General features: G+C 38.5%; 1 protein-coding gene across 4 annotated transcripts in view; it reads left to right on the forward strand.

Moving 5' to 3' along the window:
* nck1b (NCK adaptor protein 1b) overlaps nt 1-16,504 on the forward strand; it is a 61,784-nt gene that overhangs the window by 36,887 nt on the left and 8,393 nt on the right. For 2 of the 4 annotated variants that reach the window (XM_051882702.1, XM_051882703.1), the window contains exon 4: nt 14,985-15,703. In XM_051882702.1, coding sequence (XP_051738662.1) covers nt 14,985-15,703 — 719 coding nt within the window. Of the gene's footprint in view, nt 1-2,115; nt 2,274-2,800; nt 3,272-14,984; nt 15,704-16,504 lie in introns of those variants that run through there. The other 2 variants (XM_051882705.1, XM_051882706.1) reach the window with 2 other exon arrangements.

Genomic DNA, 16,504 nt, shown 5'->3' on the forward strand with positions numbered 1-16,504 from the left:
TTATATTTGTCATTTTAACCAGCAAAATATGTTATTTAATTTCTGAGCGCAAGCGACACTAAATGTAATTGGAAAATAAAGAACCAGTCTCGCCCCAAGTTTTTTTTTTTTTAAATAATTTTGTTGAATTTTCAAATTCAACACATTTTGTTGTTGCTGTTGTTGTTATTATTACGAATAAAAATGTTGTCCTTAAAGGGATAGCTCACCCAAAATCATTTACTCACCCTCATGTCATTCCAAGCCTGTATGATTTTCTTCTGTGGAACATCATAGATGATATTTTGAGAAGTAAGTAAAGGTGTGTTCACTTTTTCCATTGTTCGGCAACAATTAGTATTAGTTTCAATTAGTATTGTCAAAATTACCAACTTCAGTACCAAGTTGGTAATGAAATTTTAAAAATGTGACACCAGCATTTCCCCCTAGCATTTTGAGAGGATTCTTAAACTCTTCTGATTGGCCATTGTTCACGCAGATATGTCTGTGATTGGCTACAATATTAGGGATCAGCTGATAGACGCCTGCTTTCAAACGCTCCTGTGTGTATCTGTGTAAGCGCTTGGTGAAGAGCATCAAAGATGCCTATTTCCAACATGTTTTTGAAGCGTTGATCGCTGTAGCCAATCACAGACATATCTGTTGAGTGCGTGAACACAATGGCCAATCAGAGGTGTTAAAAAATCCGCTCAAAATGCTAGGGAGAAATGCTGGTATCGCCACATTTTTAAAATTTCATTACCGAAGTGGGTACCGTTGACAATACTAGTTTCAGTAGGAATACATGCGAGCGGGGATAGTCACATGAAGGTTTTCGCAAATGTGCCGCATTGACCAACAGAAAGCTGGTCTGAATTTTGATATTTTGCTGATGTGACCAGACCTTCAGTGTTTTTTGTCCATACAAACTTTGGTTTGGATACCAATGTTCTTCGAAATCTTTTTGTGTTCCACAGAAGAAAAGAAACAGGTTTGGAACAACATGAAGGTAAGTAAATGATGACACGATTTTCATTTTTTTTCATCTCTTTAAAATTGTAATGCCGAAGTAGTAACATCATCTAGACCCTTTCTACAAGATGGCAGGATGACAAATAAAGAATCTTTATTCTATTTGTGGTGTTGACTGCATTTGTGACTCTGGACCACAAAACCAGTTATAAGGGTACATTTTTTGAAATTGAGATTTATACATCATCTGAAATCTGAATAATAATCTTTCCATTGATGTATGGTTTGTTAGGATAGGACAATATTTTGCAGAGATACAACTATTAGAAAATCTGGAATCTGAGGGTGCAAAAAAAAATCAATTTTTTGAGAAAATTGCCTTTAAAGTTGTCCAAATGAAGTCCTTAGCAATGCATATCCACTCGCAAATAATTTTTTCATATATTTACAGGAGGATATTTACAAAACATCTTCATGGAACATGATCTTTACTTAATATCCTAATGATTTGTGGCATAAAAGTAAAATCGATAATTTTGACCCAAACAATGTATTGTTGGCTATTGATATACCCTGTGACTAATGACTGGTTTTGTGGTCCAGGGTCACATTTATCATCCTCAACATTCAGCCTTATTACACAGTTTATTGTAAGAAAGTGTGATCAAACAAAATGTTTATCAATAACTATAAAAATTTGACACACTAGCTAGCCCCCATTGATGGAATTTTCCGGCAATTAATGTTTCCAGTTCATTTTAATGTTTATGTAACATTGCAACTATTTATTTAAGTCTGTCTTTTTTTTCTTTCATTTTAAATGCTGGTATCAGATGGTAATACCAATATACCATTGTACTTTGTACATGAATATGTTAATAATTATGGCATCTCCATGGCACTTCAAAGGATACTACATTAATAACATGTCCAAACATGCTACATGGTTTTGATTTAGTGTGAACAGACCGGTTGTTCATGGCTCTTTCTGTGCAAACTTGCTGACGTCAATGAATATGAATCCTTTGAGGCAGCAAAAACATGAAATATATATATTTTATAAACAGGCTGACTAGTTCCCATATGCGCCATGAGTAAGCTGTGTGTAAGGGGGGAGCAGACTAGTCCTCCTAAAGGAGGAATCTATTCTGATTGGTTCACGCTGGTCACATGGTCAGGCAGCTCGATTGTTGTGTAGGCAGTGAGCAGTTCACTCGCGGGAGGGTGTTTCACATGGAATAGCTGCACAGCTGCAGAGGGAAGTGCCGAGTTGCCGGGATAGCCCAAAATGGATATGGCTAACCTCTTCAAACACTTCTTCCGTGAGTTTTGCCACCTTTTCTCTCCTCTTTATTATATCACCAGTCTACAAAGTTGACAATGCTTGAAGTTTTGTCTTGGACTTATTGTTTGTATTGTTTGAGTTTGCATTGAGACATTCTTGGTTGTAGGATTAGGGAAGTTTGAAAGGCTTTTCACCCTCTGAGCTGGGTGGGAGTTTGTCAGTAACCCCCACTCTCTCTCTCTCTCTCTCTCACTCACTCACTCACTCACTCACTCACTCTCTCACACACACACACACACACACACACACACACACACACACACAGTTTTTACTCATTTTTTTTCTTCTATCAATTCATCATTTGTACACTTAATTTGTTTGGAAACCATATATGAGCGAACCGAGAAGTTGGCTAGGGAATGTCTTCTTTTTTTCCCTCATTCTCTGTGTTAGTCGAGCAGCTGGGCGGGCAGTGCTCTGAAAAGCCTGTAATTGCACTTCTTACACACACGCACACACACGCACACACACGCACACACTGCAATCAACACAGTGTAAAGAACTTCCACTCTTCTTTGTGCACTTAAACTCTCCTGTTACACTCAACCGGAATTTTCTTTCCCAGCCCAATCCTCCTTTAATCAGGTTTTGCTTTTGAAGCCTGCTGGTCCTTGTTGGTCCAACACCATGATGTTTTTCTGAAGTTTGAGTGTTGAGGGTCTGCTGTCGTGGGGGTTTCCTCGTGCTAGTGGGCCACAGTTGGGCGACGTCAGCTCTCCGTTGTAACACTGAAAGCATTGTGTCATCTGTACTGCCGGAGCTGATTGATGAAGCTCATATCTCTTCTGGGAGAGCTGCTGCTGGAATATATTATTCATTTCTACAGCCGCTGGATGGATCCTTCATACTGACATACCTTATGTGCCTCTTTCTGTAGCTGTACAGTACTGACCAACCAGATACTTGATTGTTGAGATGTATTAAACGATGCTAAAGGACCATAGGACATGATGTGCTCGTGTTTAAAGAGTTTGGGTACGTAATTGTGCTTGAGATATAAGTATCTTAAAGGGATTGTTTGATTTGAAAATTTTGAGTAGTTAAACCCAATATGACCCATACCATATTGGTTATCAGCCATTATTAGAGATTTTTAAATTGATCAGTACGAGTCTCTATTGGATGTACAATACTGTTCAAAGTTTGGTTCGGTAAGATTTAAAAAAGTTTTTAAAAGTCTTTTACGCTCACTAAGGCTACATTTGATAAATACAGTAAAACAGTAATGTTGTGAAATATTACAATTTAAAATTTATTCTAATGTGCTGAAGAAACATTTCTTAATATCACTGTTGAAAACAGCTGTGCTGCTGATATTTTTGCGGATACATGTTTATATGTTTTTGTCAGGATTCTTTGAACAGAAAGTTCAAAAGAAAATACATTTTTAAAAATTCTATAACATTTATAAATACTTTAAAAAAAGTGACAGTAATCCATCCTTGCTGGATAAAATTATTTTTAAAAAAGAAAAAACTTGCTGACCCCAAACGTATGAATGGTAGTGTATATCAGCCAGTGTTGGATATTGAATAATGCATGCTCACATCCTCTATTTTTACATTTATATTTTAACTTTGCTATCATCTAACACTTCCTTAAAGCGAATCTTTAAAAACACTAATACATTTTTCATACTGTACATTATAATGCTGTGATGTCTAAATTCAGTTGTAGAATTTTTAAACAATTGATTTTAGTTTTTAGGGTTCTATTTTTAATTTATTTAATCAAAACACTATTGAATTGTCATAGCAGGCAGTTATTAGCCATAACATGAAAATAATTATTGGCTCAGTGGTGTCAGTCAGATTATTGATATCGGTGTCTAGTTCAAGTTCATATTATATGCTAATAATCTTCTCCAGAAAAAAACCCTAGTCTAGAGACGCGTTTTTTAAAGTTGAACTTATTTTAACTGGAGCGCAAATGGAAAAGTAGCGCGGTGTTACGTGACATGCGACTATCAACGGTGTTTAGATGTTAGGGCTGTCATCATATTAGATTTTCACCAAAGACTTTATATATAGAAAGACATGCACTCGTATTATTATTATTATATGGCGGAACAAGTCCCGCTTTCTAAATAAGAGCCAATCGGTGATTGGTAAAGTCATCGTGTCACTGCAGCTGCCGTTAGAAACTCCGGTTCCTATAGAAACAGTCAGATGTGCACTTCCTATAGAGATGCTCACTTAGGACTGCGCATGCGCATTATCTTGATCCAGCCTGAAAAATTGTGTTTTTTTTGTCATTATTCGAGTGTTTAGAAACAAAATTTATGAGTAAGTTCATTGCTGATTTCAAATATGAAATTTAATCGAAAGCTTGGCGAACAGCTTTGGAGAATTTGATGTTTCCCCATTCAAAGAGATAGGAGCTGTGATTGAGAGGCGTTTCAAAGATGGCCGCCGAGTGAAATGACTTGTCTTAAAGGGACTTTGTTTTCACTACACTATTATCATGGCCAAAAGGATTGACGATAGTGATTATCCCTGCGATATGTACATACATTTAGGAAAAACATATAATGCTTTGAGTTAAATTCATCTTTAACATTTTGTTTGTTTTTTTGTTTTTGTCTTTTTGGTCAGTGAATCGCACTCAAAATATGTGTTTAGGGAGGCTTAGAGAGAGTTTGTCAAATCATATATGAAGTTTTAACATGATATCAATATTTATTTTTTTTAATATTGCGGTTATCATCAATACTTGTATACTGTGACACCCCTAGTTGGCGCTAAACCTGACATAAACCTAGACGTGTCTTCATGTGATGTATTTGAATGTGTGAACACAAATGTTGCATGGAAAAGAGCAGCTTGGAATTTCTTCAAAATATCTCCTTTTGTGTTCTACAGAAGAAAGAAAGTGATGCGAGTTTGGAATAAAATAACAATTTTAATTTTTGCATGAACTGTCCCTTTACATCAAAATCCTCATAGAAGCATGTCCTGAGAGGTGGTCTTAGCTTTCGGCAGTTTTTCTACTCCACCTCACCCTTTCTCTCTTTTCCTGTCGTTCAGCCTTCGCTCATAGAGGAAGCGGTCTAATTTGAGACAGATTCTCCTCAGATCTTTGGAGCCTGTTAGGGAGGAAGTGAGGAAACCGGATTGTTGATTCATTGCAGCGTCAGCCCATCCGTCTGTTTCCCTCCACTTTTTATAAAACCAGTCAACTCTTCCTCTCTGATGGAAAGCACCACAAGATAATGTCGCTTTGTGAGAGGGACAAGTTTGAATTCTAATTCTAGCGTCCTCTCACACAAGATGAGTACAGGAAGTGCTGATGGCTTTCTGGAGTGTTCCTGACTAAAACACACAGCGGGCTGCTGGTGCTGCATACGTGGATGGGCTGTGACCCCCATTTGACTCCCTGAGGAGTTCCTGACAGACCTGCGCTAGCCAAACAAGCACAGATGTGCGACAGAGGCTATTTATACCAGAGTACCTGCACCAGAATTGAGCGTCAGTGCTTAGCAGGGTGAATATCACAAAATGTTTCACCCCAAAATCAAAAGAAAGAAGAAATTATAGTCTGTGTAATTTGTATATACTAGAAAATAGGGGTGTGACGAGGCAGTTAGCTCATGAGACAAGACGAGACACGAGATTGAGTTCATGAGAACTAGACGAGAAATGCTCAGTGACGAAATACATGACTAGAAAAATAGTCTGCAGGTGCATTTGAAATGTTTTAACTAATCATTGTGTAATGAATGTCATTGCAGTTCTACTTTCTGAGTATAAATTATCATATGCAGTAAAAGACAACAATACTCAAGCATTGTAAAAGGTTTTGCCACAAACTCAACTGACTGGTTTCTCTCCTGTATGATTTCATATGAGTCTCTTCAGACCTTACTGTACATGATTTATGAGCCTCTACAACTTTTGACCTCCTTTTCACAAATTGATTATAGAAATAAAAACAGTATACATTTTAAAAACAGTTTACTTATTAAAGGTGCAATATGTAAGAATTTTGCAGTAAAATATCCAAAAACCACTAGGCCAGTGTTATATATTTTGTTCACTTGAGTACTTACAATATCACAAATGTTTGCAACTATTTGTAAATTGTGAGAAAATTGCAATTTTAACCAAGGCTCCGGGACGTGTGAGGAGTCGCCTGTCAATTGCATCATACCCGCGTTACCCTCGGTTTCCGGTGTTATTTTGTAGAAACCATGGAAACACCAAAGACACTTTAATATTTACATGTTTTAATAGACAAGGGAACAACTGTTTTGATATATTTATAGACAGAAAACGAATTATTGTTATATAGCTCAACACGTTTAGTCTTATTGTTTAAATCTAATTTTCTTGATTTTCTGCGTGTACCATGCTTTACCACGCCTCAGAGAAAAACACTATTTTGTGAAGTAGCTGACATAGCATAATCAGATGCAGCTTTATTTTTAGTAACAGTAATACAGCATTTTCTCCATCATACAATACGTTTTAAAATGAATTGCATGCCATTTATCAACACAAGCCATCCAGCATTTAATATGATATTCTAAAATCGATCTAGTTTACTGCAGTGTGCAACAGTGTCTCACAGCAGCCGCAGAGCGAACGCACAGAGTAACCTTATAACATTTTCACCACACTCAAATGTTTCTAATATGATAAACAGAGCTGCGTTACCTCATACCCATGACCGGAAAAGCGGAAGCGGCGCCGGCGACTGTGGCATAATATAAGTTCCGCTGCTCGTGGCTTGTGTTGCGCAATTGCTCTAGCGGCCTCTTTCAGCTCCTACAACACTCGGTCCTGCTCTGCTTCAAACTACAGTAACGTTAATAATCGTAAATAATTCCACGCTCAAACTTGGAGTCATCAAGCTACGCCTTTGTTTTGAATAGGCTTTTAACGGACAGAAAATCTTACATATTGCACCTTTAATTGCAAACAATAAGTGCAACCATAATCAAAGTACTCTCTCAATATTCAAAGTGCAAATAGAGACCAAATTTTTCTTCAAGCATGATATAGAGCTGAGAGATGGTTACAACTACTTAGCCCAGCCTAAGATAGCTTTCATATTGGAAGATATTTGCATGTATCAGGGAGCCGCTTTCAAAATGTGGGGTATTGAAATCAATTTGAATGTGCGCTCGCATTTTACTTTCGATTTTGTGATCCTGTGTACTCTGTGAAAAGGGAGCGGTGGTGCTGATTGCGCATTCTACAAGACATTTGTCAGATGCTTTTAGGCTCTGTTGTGCAACGAATCCTCTGCCATGGTCTTGTCAGTCATCTCGACACGTGATCAGTGAACTCTGATTCCTGCTGCACTGCTGACGACTCTGCAGTTCGTTAAATGTTTTTTTATTTCTATAAAATGCAAAACGACAGTGGAGGCATAATATAACGTAGCGGTGGCATATTATATCCTAATTTCACCTCCTGTCACGGCAATATCACGAGACAGCTTTTTGCCTCGACGAGAAATCTCGTCACGTTTTAGTCTCGCGAGATCTCGTGGCACAAGATCTCGTCACACCTCTACTAGAAAATATTCTCATTACTGTAATGCAGTATTGAAAAATCATATAAAATTTGTATATAATTATATGATGTTAAATGTAGTCCTTAGCAAATCTCAAAATTAATATAAATTAATAAATATTGTACATTATAACATTGTGATGCCTACCATTTTAAATAATGGATTTTAGTTTTTACCCCCGGTTTCACAGACAAGTCTAGTCCCAGACTAAAATGCATGTTTGAGCTGTCTTAACTGAAAGCAACGTGCAATATGCACACCAGTAATGTTTTTTCTTGGGTACGTTTATAAGAGCTACTTAAGATTAAACTAAAGCCTAATCCTGGTTTAATCTAAACCCTGTCTGTGAAACCGGGCCTTAATGTTTTAATTTAAATTTTTGTAAACAGAATAATCTCAATCAGGTTTAAGGAACTAAAATAGGCTTTTTAGTGCGTTTAATCTCTTATCAATTTTATTATTATTCATTGCATTTTGGGATGACGTATTTATATTTTATTTGTCTTTGCAATAGCTACATTTTTTAAGCTGTTGTTAAGCATCTGCATGTTTCATTTAGGGAAATGAAAATGATTTTTGAGGTCTGTTCTTTGCAGATTGTTTTTGTTTTATTTGTGCATCGAATGAGCGTGCGATATGCACACAGACAGACTTGAGCAGTTGAAGACAGCTCTGTGGTTTACAGTCACTGTCATTGGAGGCCTTTGATGTCTTGTCTTTTTTGAGTTGAAAGAATGTCTTATTTTCCGCTCGGCTTTGAGTCCAGCATTTTAGATTATAAGTTTTCTTTCCTGTTTGCACAGTTTTGCTTGTATCTCTCTCATTCATACACTCTGATACATTGTAAATAATCTCAAAAGATTCTAATGACACAGTATCTCTCTGTCTCATACAATTTTTGTAGGCAACTATACAACAGCTGTTACAGTATGTTGACTGTACAATGACAAGTATTCTTGAAGTGCCTTGAAGCAACTTGTAAACACAATGGTGTATGAATATGGTCATCATTCAGTACCATGCTATATATTTAAATATTTAACATCTGATACAATGACTGCGTCCGAAATCGCATTAAATAGGTACTTATTTTGAATAAGTAATTACTTTACGACCGCTTAAAAGAGTATGCACTATATAGTATGAATATAATTTGGATGTACTACATTCACATTTTCATTATCACGTGACCTACCAGCGTCACTTCACTGTCATTAACAAATCCTCTCCCATGGCCTCATGGTATAGTAAAGTTACCATCGTATGCACATTTCAGAAACTCGCCGGAAATAGTAGGTCATCTATGTACTTTTATGAGTACTGTGAATTCAGACATACTTATTTTTTCACATGCTGTTTTTCGCATACTATATAGTATGTGATTTTGAAATGCAGCCAATCACTTTTCCATGGTACAACCACAGTAAGAGTTATACATATGTTTGTCCATTTGACAAGGGTTTGTTTTCCACACTTTCCTGGCATTTATTTACCATAATTGCCTTTTCATGGCTGTAGGTTGCTTTTAAATGGAGTTCAGCCCTATATTGGAGAACAATAGGATGAACTCACCAGAGGAAACAACTAATCCAAGTTGCACTCAGAGGAAAGAAGGGAAGGGAAGTGGATGTAGTCTGTTTGGCGGGTGGAATAGTAGCTTTAGATGAATCATACTCTGCTGGGTTTTTACAAGTTGTAATGGTTTCCAGTTAGTTGCAGATAGCGTATTTTGGTCAAACTTGATTTAAAGGATAAGTTCACTTCAGAATTAAAATTTCCTGATAATTTACTCACCTCCATGTCATCCAAGATGTTCATGTCTGTCTTTCTTCAGTTGAAAAGAATTTAAGGTTTTTGAGGAAAACATTCCAGGGTTCTTCTCCATATAGTGGACTTCAGTGGGGTTCACCAGGTAAAAGGTCCAAATTGCAGTTTCAGTGCAGCTTCAAAGTGCTCTACGCAATCCCAGACCGAGGATTAAGGGTCTCATCTGGCGAAACGATCGGTCATTTTCTAAAAAAAAAAAAAATATATATATATATATATATATATATATACTTTTTAACCACAAATGCTCGTCTTGCACTAGCTAGCTCTGCGATCTGCACGCATGACGTAATCATGTTACAAAGGTCATGCGTGACATAGGCGGAAGTACCGATCCAGTGTCTACAAAGCGAACGTGCAAAGATTAAGTCAAATGCTCTTAATAAGAAAAAAAGGTAAAACAATGATATCGGACGATTTTGAAGTTGGAGGAGAAAATTAGATAAGTTTTTCACCCTACCGCGGTACTTCCGCCTACGCTTTACACCTACCTTTCAATGTAATGCGTGGCGCATCGCAGAGCAGTGCAAGATGAGCATTTATATGGTTAAAAAGTATATACATTTTTATTTTATTTTTTAAAAATGACCAATTGTTTCGCTAGATAAGACCCTTATTCCTCGTCTGGGATTGTGTAGAGCTCTTTGAAGCTGCACTGAAACTGACATTTGGACCTTCAACCCGTTGAACCCCAGTGAAGTCCACTATATGGAGAAAAATCCTGGAATGTTTTCCTCAAAACTTAATTTCGTTTCGACTGAAGAAAGAAAGACATAAACATCTTGGATGACATGGTGGTGAGTAAATTATCAGGAAATTTTCATTCAGAAGTGAACTAATCCTTTAACTTTTAAAAGTAATATTAGAGAGGAAAATAAAAACACATTGATATATGGACATTGAGTTATGGCCACGCAAAGTGTGCAGCTTCCTTCCTGAGCATCCTCTGTAGGAATCCAGGAAAATTCCTTATTCTGTATTCAGGAAACACACCATGGCTCCATACAATGTGTTTTGTTCTATCAGCAGCACATCCATGGACACATAGAGACCAGAATATCAGAGCCTTGGGTTTGGTCAAAGCCTCCTGGCATTATAGTGGTGATTTTCTTCAGAATTCAAAATCTATTTTTAAAAATGTACAATTCCAACAAACATATTCCTAAGTGGGATACACACCCGCCATGTATTATACAACTTGTTTATGTTGATGTGGTTATTGTCTGAGAATGTTAGTTAAGCTAATTGAAAAATCTTAGTAAACTCTTCATGTCAGCTCCCTAGAGATCATGTAGACTGACTAAGCCAGTGATTGAGTGGGTGGATTACCTTCCCTGTCTCATGAAGCAACATCAATCATATCACGCTTGAGAAAAGCACCACTGGTCTGAACTTTCACACACCCAAGATCAGTTGCTTTTATTTAAACAAGTGACAACTTGAAATTTGCCTTCATAATCCTTGTATATTTTAGCCTGTATTTGAGTCCAGATTTGTACTTATTTACACTTCTTAATTCAAATTTCTGTATTTTCTTGAACAAATTAGATCACTCAAAAGTGAAAAGCCTTTCTAAACCCCTATAATATTCTTCTATTGAACAGAAAAGCCCTATAAAAGTATTATAAAAACAGTCCAAACACTATATTTCCAGTCTTATGAATTCATATATGTTGGTGTGATGAAGAGACCCAAATATTTGATATTATTAAATATCAAAAAAGTACCAAAAAGTAGCAATGTTCAAACCATTTTACCTTGGATCTTTTCAATGAATCAATTGATCTTGTTCATGAAACTTTTCTGAATGATTCTTTTATGAAACGTAATGATCTGGTTCTCATCAACTCACTGACCTAATGAGAAAGGAAGGGAATGACATGAGGCTGAGTAAATTCTAACAGAATTTTCATTTTTTGGCTGGACTACCCCTTTAAGAAATGTCTTTTGAATTTGTGGATGATCATGAGTTGACCTTGTGCTGTCAGAAGGTTCACACACCCGTGGTTACATGCACCAGCACGTCCGTGCATGGGGCACTAAATGCTCCAGTTACTATTGCTCGTACACTTCACGTTTACTTCCTACTCACATTGACCATGCAAATGTACATCCCCCTCAATCGGACATAGCCTAGGGGCCAGAGGCAAATATCTTGGTTTGAGATTTCATGTATTTGTAATGCAAATCAGGCAGTAGTGGTATCCACAGGCACAGAATAAATTCCTCTGGCCTTGAGCTTTGATAAGCATCTCGCTCTGAGTAAAACGGTCTATTGGAAAAGCTTTATGTTCTCACTCAGTTAACCTTTAACCCCTGAGTAAGCATAAAGTAAATTGGGTGATTTCCTTTTAGATTAGTTAAGAGTAGATCCAAGGTTTCAGCTGCTTCTCGGTTGTCAAGTTTTGAAAAATCACACTTATTTTTCTTGAACATTGCCTACAGGTATATAAGGTTAAAACTGTAAAGGCTGAGTTTGCCTACTTCCCAGATAGATTGCTAACAAAATGAATCCTGTGTTTTACCTTGTTTTTGGGGCTTAGTACCATGTTAATATAATGGTTACAATTGATGGACTTAGTGGGCTGAAATGCCAACCTCCTGGTAAGAATGGTCTGGTCTGATGGTTTTAGAGTGGTTTTGGTGCTTTGAGCAAACCATCTGAGACCAGCAAACCTACCTTGGGCTAGTTAAGCTGTTTCCAGCATGTATACTATTGTAATACCATGGTATTCTTTGTATTGCATACAGTACCATGGTATTACCATCTAATACCATCATTTTGTTGCTGTTGCTGCAGCACATTTTTGTAAGGTATGTAAAGAGAAAGCGTGTTTATCTGTCCTTGGGCCTTTGGATTGGGCCGGTACAATCTTCACTGCCAAGTGGACATTCCTGTATGGTAACACTATTCACAAAACTTTGCCAAGCCCGCCAACATGGTCGAAAGGCCTCAGGGTCAGATATTCTCCATTAATCCTGCAGACCGACCCACTTGGCTTGACCTAATGTGGTCGGACAAGCCGGAATCCTCGACAGTATCCATGAACCTAACCCAACACTCCCTCACTCATTCCCTCCCCATGGTGGAGGACGATGGGTGTGGTGATCATTCCAGTGTCTCTTTGCAGTTATTTGTACTTTTCTCTGAATAATAGAGCTAAACCACACAGCTGTGTCTTACGAATGAGTGAAGCAGGTGGCAAATGAGAATAAACTTAGCATATTAGTATCATGGTGGGAATTTTTTTTTGCATAGTCATAAAGCAATCCCTTTTTTGTTTGCAGAACTGTTCTGTTGCTCTTACATGCCTGTTCACATGGAAATAATTGAATAATTTCCATAATCAAGGAGGAAGGCAAAAATACATGGCTTGTCATATGATTTGTGAGTGGTGAAAACATGATTAGTTGGTTGTGATTGGGTGGTTTCGAAACTGGACCAGCGCCCGTGTTTACTAAGAGAGGACACATTGCTCAGGCAGGCGGGAGATGATAGCTACTGTATACCCCTGTCAGTGTGAAAACACAAGCCTCACTGCACTGTAACATGTGTTTGGACAAGTTCTCCTTTCACTCATGCCCTGCCTGTTGGTGCCTGTATCAAAATACAATGCTCTTTGGTTTCACAGATAATTTCAACAAGAATGGAACAAGTACAGGGTGTGGGGTGATAAAATTACCCCCTGAAGAGACTGTCTCAACACATTTTTCATTTCTGATCAAGATTTTCCTTTGAAAATACCTTTTGTTAAATGTGTTATTTTAAAGTGGACAGCTGTGCAATCAGTGTCATAAAGCTAATGCATGAGTTTTTGCTCAGTCAGGATACAAAAGAACTGATCCGAAACCTAGGCCCTGTTTACACCTGGTATTAAGATGCGCTTTGGGTCGATCAGATCACAAGTAGATGAAGCAGACACAATTCCTGTTTACACCTTGTGTTTTAATCTTCTCTTTTGTCCACTTTCAACCACTTCTGTCCTGATTTCTTCGAGGGGAGGGTATATGGGCTGGTAAATGTATGGGTAATGTATTCGATTTAATGGACAAAATAAGCTCGCGCAATTTACATATGAATGCACCTGGAGATGACGGAAAACACCATCAGCTTTAATTTTTGCTCTGATAGCCGCAAGACCACACTGAACGCAGTGAGTGCATTTTTCAATACATCGATTCTCAATTCGCGATATAAAGAATCTGGGGTGATTCTGATATTTTCCTGTGTATCTCGATTTTCTCTCAAATCGATTCTGAGCTTAGTTTTTAACAGCAGATGGCACTACATGCTTTAGAAACACCCATACTCTGCTTGCTTTGAATTTCTTTACACACACCACTTAAACCTAATGTAATCATTCATAAAGTTCGAAAAGGCTGAAGCGAATTACAAGGGTGTTCGCAGTGGGCTGTTTACATTAATCTTGCATCATAAAAGTATTCTGAGCCAAGATGCAAGTATATTTAGCCACTTACATGATTCAGCCTAACGCACATGCACTGTCCAGAACTCGTCTTTGTGAGCATTTGAGTGTGCAGTTAAAAACTAGCCTAGAGCGCCATCTGCTGTTAAAACAAAGCTCAGAATCGATTCTAGAGAGAAAATATCAGAATCAATCCAGAATCATTGTATTGCAAGTCGAGAATCGATGTATTGTCCCAGCCCTAATGTTTACGCATTAGGTCAGTAGGCGGAGAGTAGGTGGTCTTTTGTGGCTGTTCGAACACATTTGACAACATGAGCGTCTACACTACGAATGCAATCCAGTCAAAAACGCCTTTTCAACTACCTCTGGAAGTGGTCAAAAGTGGACAAGCTCAAGACATTTTAGACCCCGTTTACACCTGTGTATAGCGTCTTCCACTTGCAATCGACAAAAACGCATCTTAATACCAGGTGTTAACAAGGCCCTAGTCTGCATTTGTTGGTGTCAGAGTTGCGCTTCTGAAACAAAATCTGTTCACAAAGATAAGCAGTTAAAATTATGCTGCCTTGTACCTTGTTTTGGCCACTTTCTAAAACAGCATCTCAGGTATTCTTCATAGAGAAGGCAGTCCCAGAATGCAGCAACAAGCTCAGTGAAAAAGGTTTTGATTTGTTTGCAAATTGAATGGAATTGATGATTTATTGCAGTCCCGCTGGGAGTTGCTGGACTGAATTTGTTTCCATGAAGTTGAACTTGCTCAACTTTGTCACATTGCCAATTTCCTGAGGCATTGTTGTTGAAAAGTGCTGTCAGTGTGAACACCCAAGTGCAAGTAGTTGAATGCAAAGAAGAGACGCTGGTTGTATATTTTGGAAAACCCTTAATGGTACTTCTTTTCTGTATGTATGCAGGGATCGGTAAGGTGAAAAGGAAAACAGGCATGCGTGAAACAGCCTCCAACGCGGACTCTGACTTCTACCCAGACAACGGCGAACGTCTGTACGACCTAAACCTTCCTGCTCTTGTCAAATTCAGCTACGCGGCCGAGCGGGAAGATGAGTTGTCGTTGGTTAAGGGCACAAGGGTCATCGTCATGGAGAAGTGCAGCGATGGCTGGTGGAGGGGGAGCTACAATGGCCGTTCGGGATGGTTCCCATCCAACTACGTGACAGAGGATGCAGATGGATCGGCGAGCAACGACTCTGCTGGCTTGTCGGAGAAGTTGGCTGCTGTTGTTCATAGTGCGAACGGCAACCAAGTGCTGCACACAGTACAGGCACTCTACCCGTTCAGCTCGGGCAACGAAGAAGAGCTGAACTTTGAGAAGGGGGAGATTATGGATGTTGTGGAGAAGCCAGAAAACGACCCAGAGTGGTGGAAGTGTCGCAAAGCAGATGGGCAGATGGGACTTGTGCCGAAAAACTACGTGAATGTTCTGCAGGAGTCACACAACTCGGCCAGCATGGCCGGGCCGCCCACACCTGACTGTGACTACATCGAGCCTTCATCCAGCGGACGCTTCGCTGGCAAGCAGTGGTACTACGGGAAGGTGACGCGTCATCAGGCAGAGGTGGCACTCAACCAGAGGGGCACAGAGGGAGACTTTCTTATCCGGGATAGTGAGTCCTCTGTAAGTAGACTGAAATGTTCCTCCTCCTATTCTAAAGGCCGTTCACACCAAGAACGATAACTATAACGATAACTATATTTGCGTCCACACCAACAAATGATAACAGTCTGTTTATTATAAGCTCACGCGCTGTGGTTTCAACCAGCTTTAACCAGCAGATGTCCTCAGCATGCTATGTTTCAAATGAATAGCTAGTGTAATCGATCTAATCTAACAGTGAATTTAGCTGACAAAGTCAATAAAGTGGAATAAAAAAACAACACCTAGTCTTTTTCACTGCAACTCCAAAGGAATTAAGACCCGCATTAACACACGATGTTGTCGAAACTAGCGCTGAATACCTGAGGTAATTTTATGTTACACTGTTTGCTAGCTTGGCATAATGATCTCATCGTTAATACTTCTCACCATTTATTCCGAGGGTATGACCAATTGTTTTCTATATCCATTTTCTTCAAGTATCCTTGAAAAGATTGAAAAGAAACAGTGGTGGCTTTTTCTGGAACTTGGCGATTAACTTCTCCGTAGTGTCGTCTGCCATTTTAAGTGCGTGAGCCCTTAAATTATAATGAATTCTGATTGGCTGTCAGTGTTTTATCGTTGAACAGCTGGGAAACAAAAATTGTTCTGAAAGTGATCCCTATGATATCGTTTCTCTATGTAGTTAACAAGCTATGGACAGTGCTATTCTTTTATATTTAGAACGATTTTTAGAACTGTATCTTTATCGTTATCGTTCTTGGTGTGAACGGGCCTTGTAATGAATGTGCTTAAGTACCATAATTCAGTCCTCATTTGAGG

This window comes from Ctenopharyngodon idella, chromosome 23 (assembly GCF_019924925.1).
Source record: "Ctenopharyngodon idella isolate HZGC_01 chromosome 23, HZGC01, whole genome shotgun sequence".
NCBI classification, from domain to species: domain Eukaryota; kingdom Metazoa; phylum Chordata; class Actinopteri; order Cypriniformes; family Xenocyprididae; genus Ctenopharyngodon; species Ctenopharyngodon idella.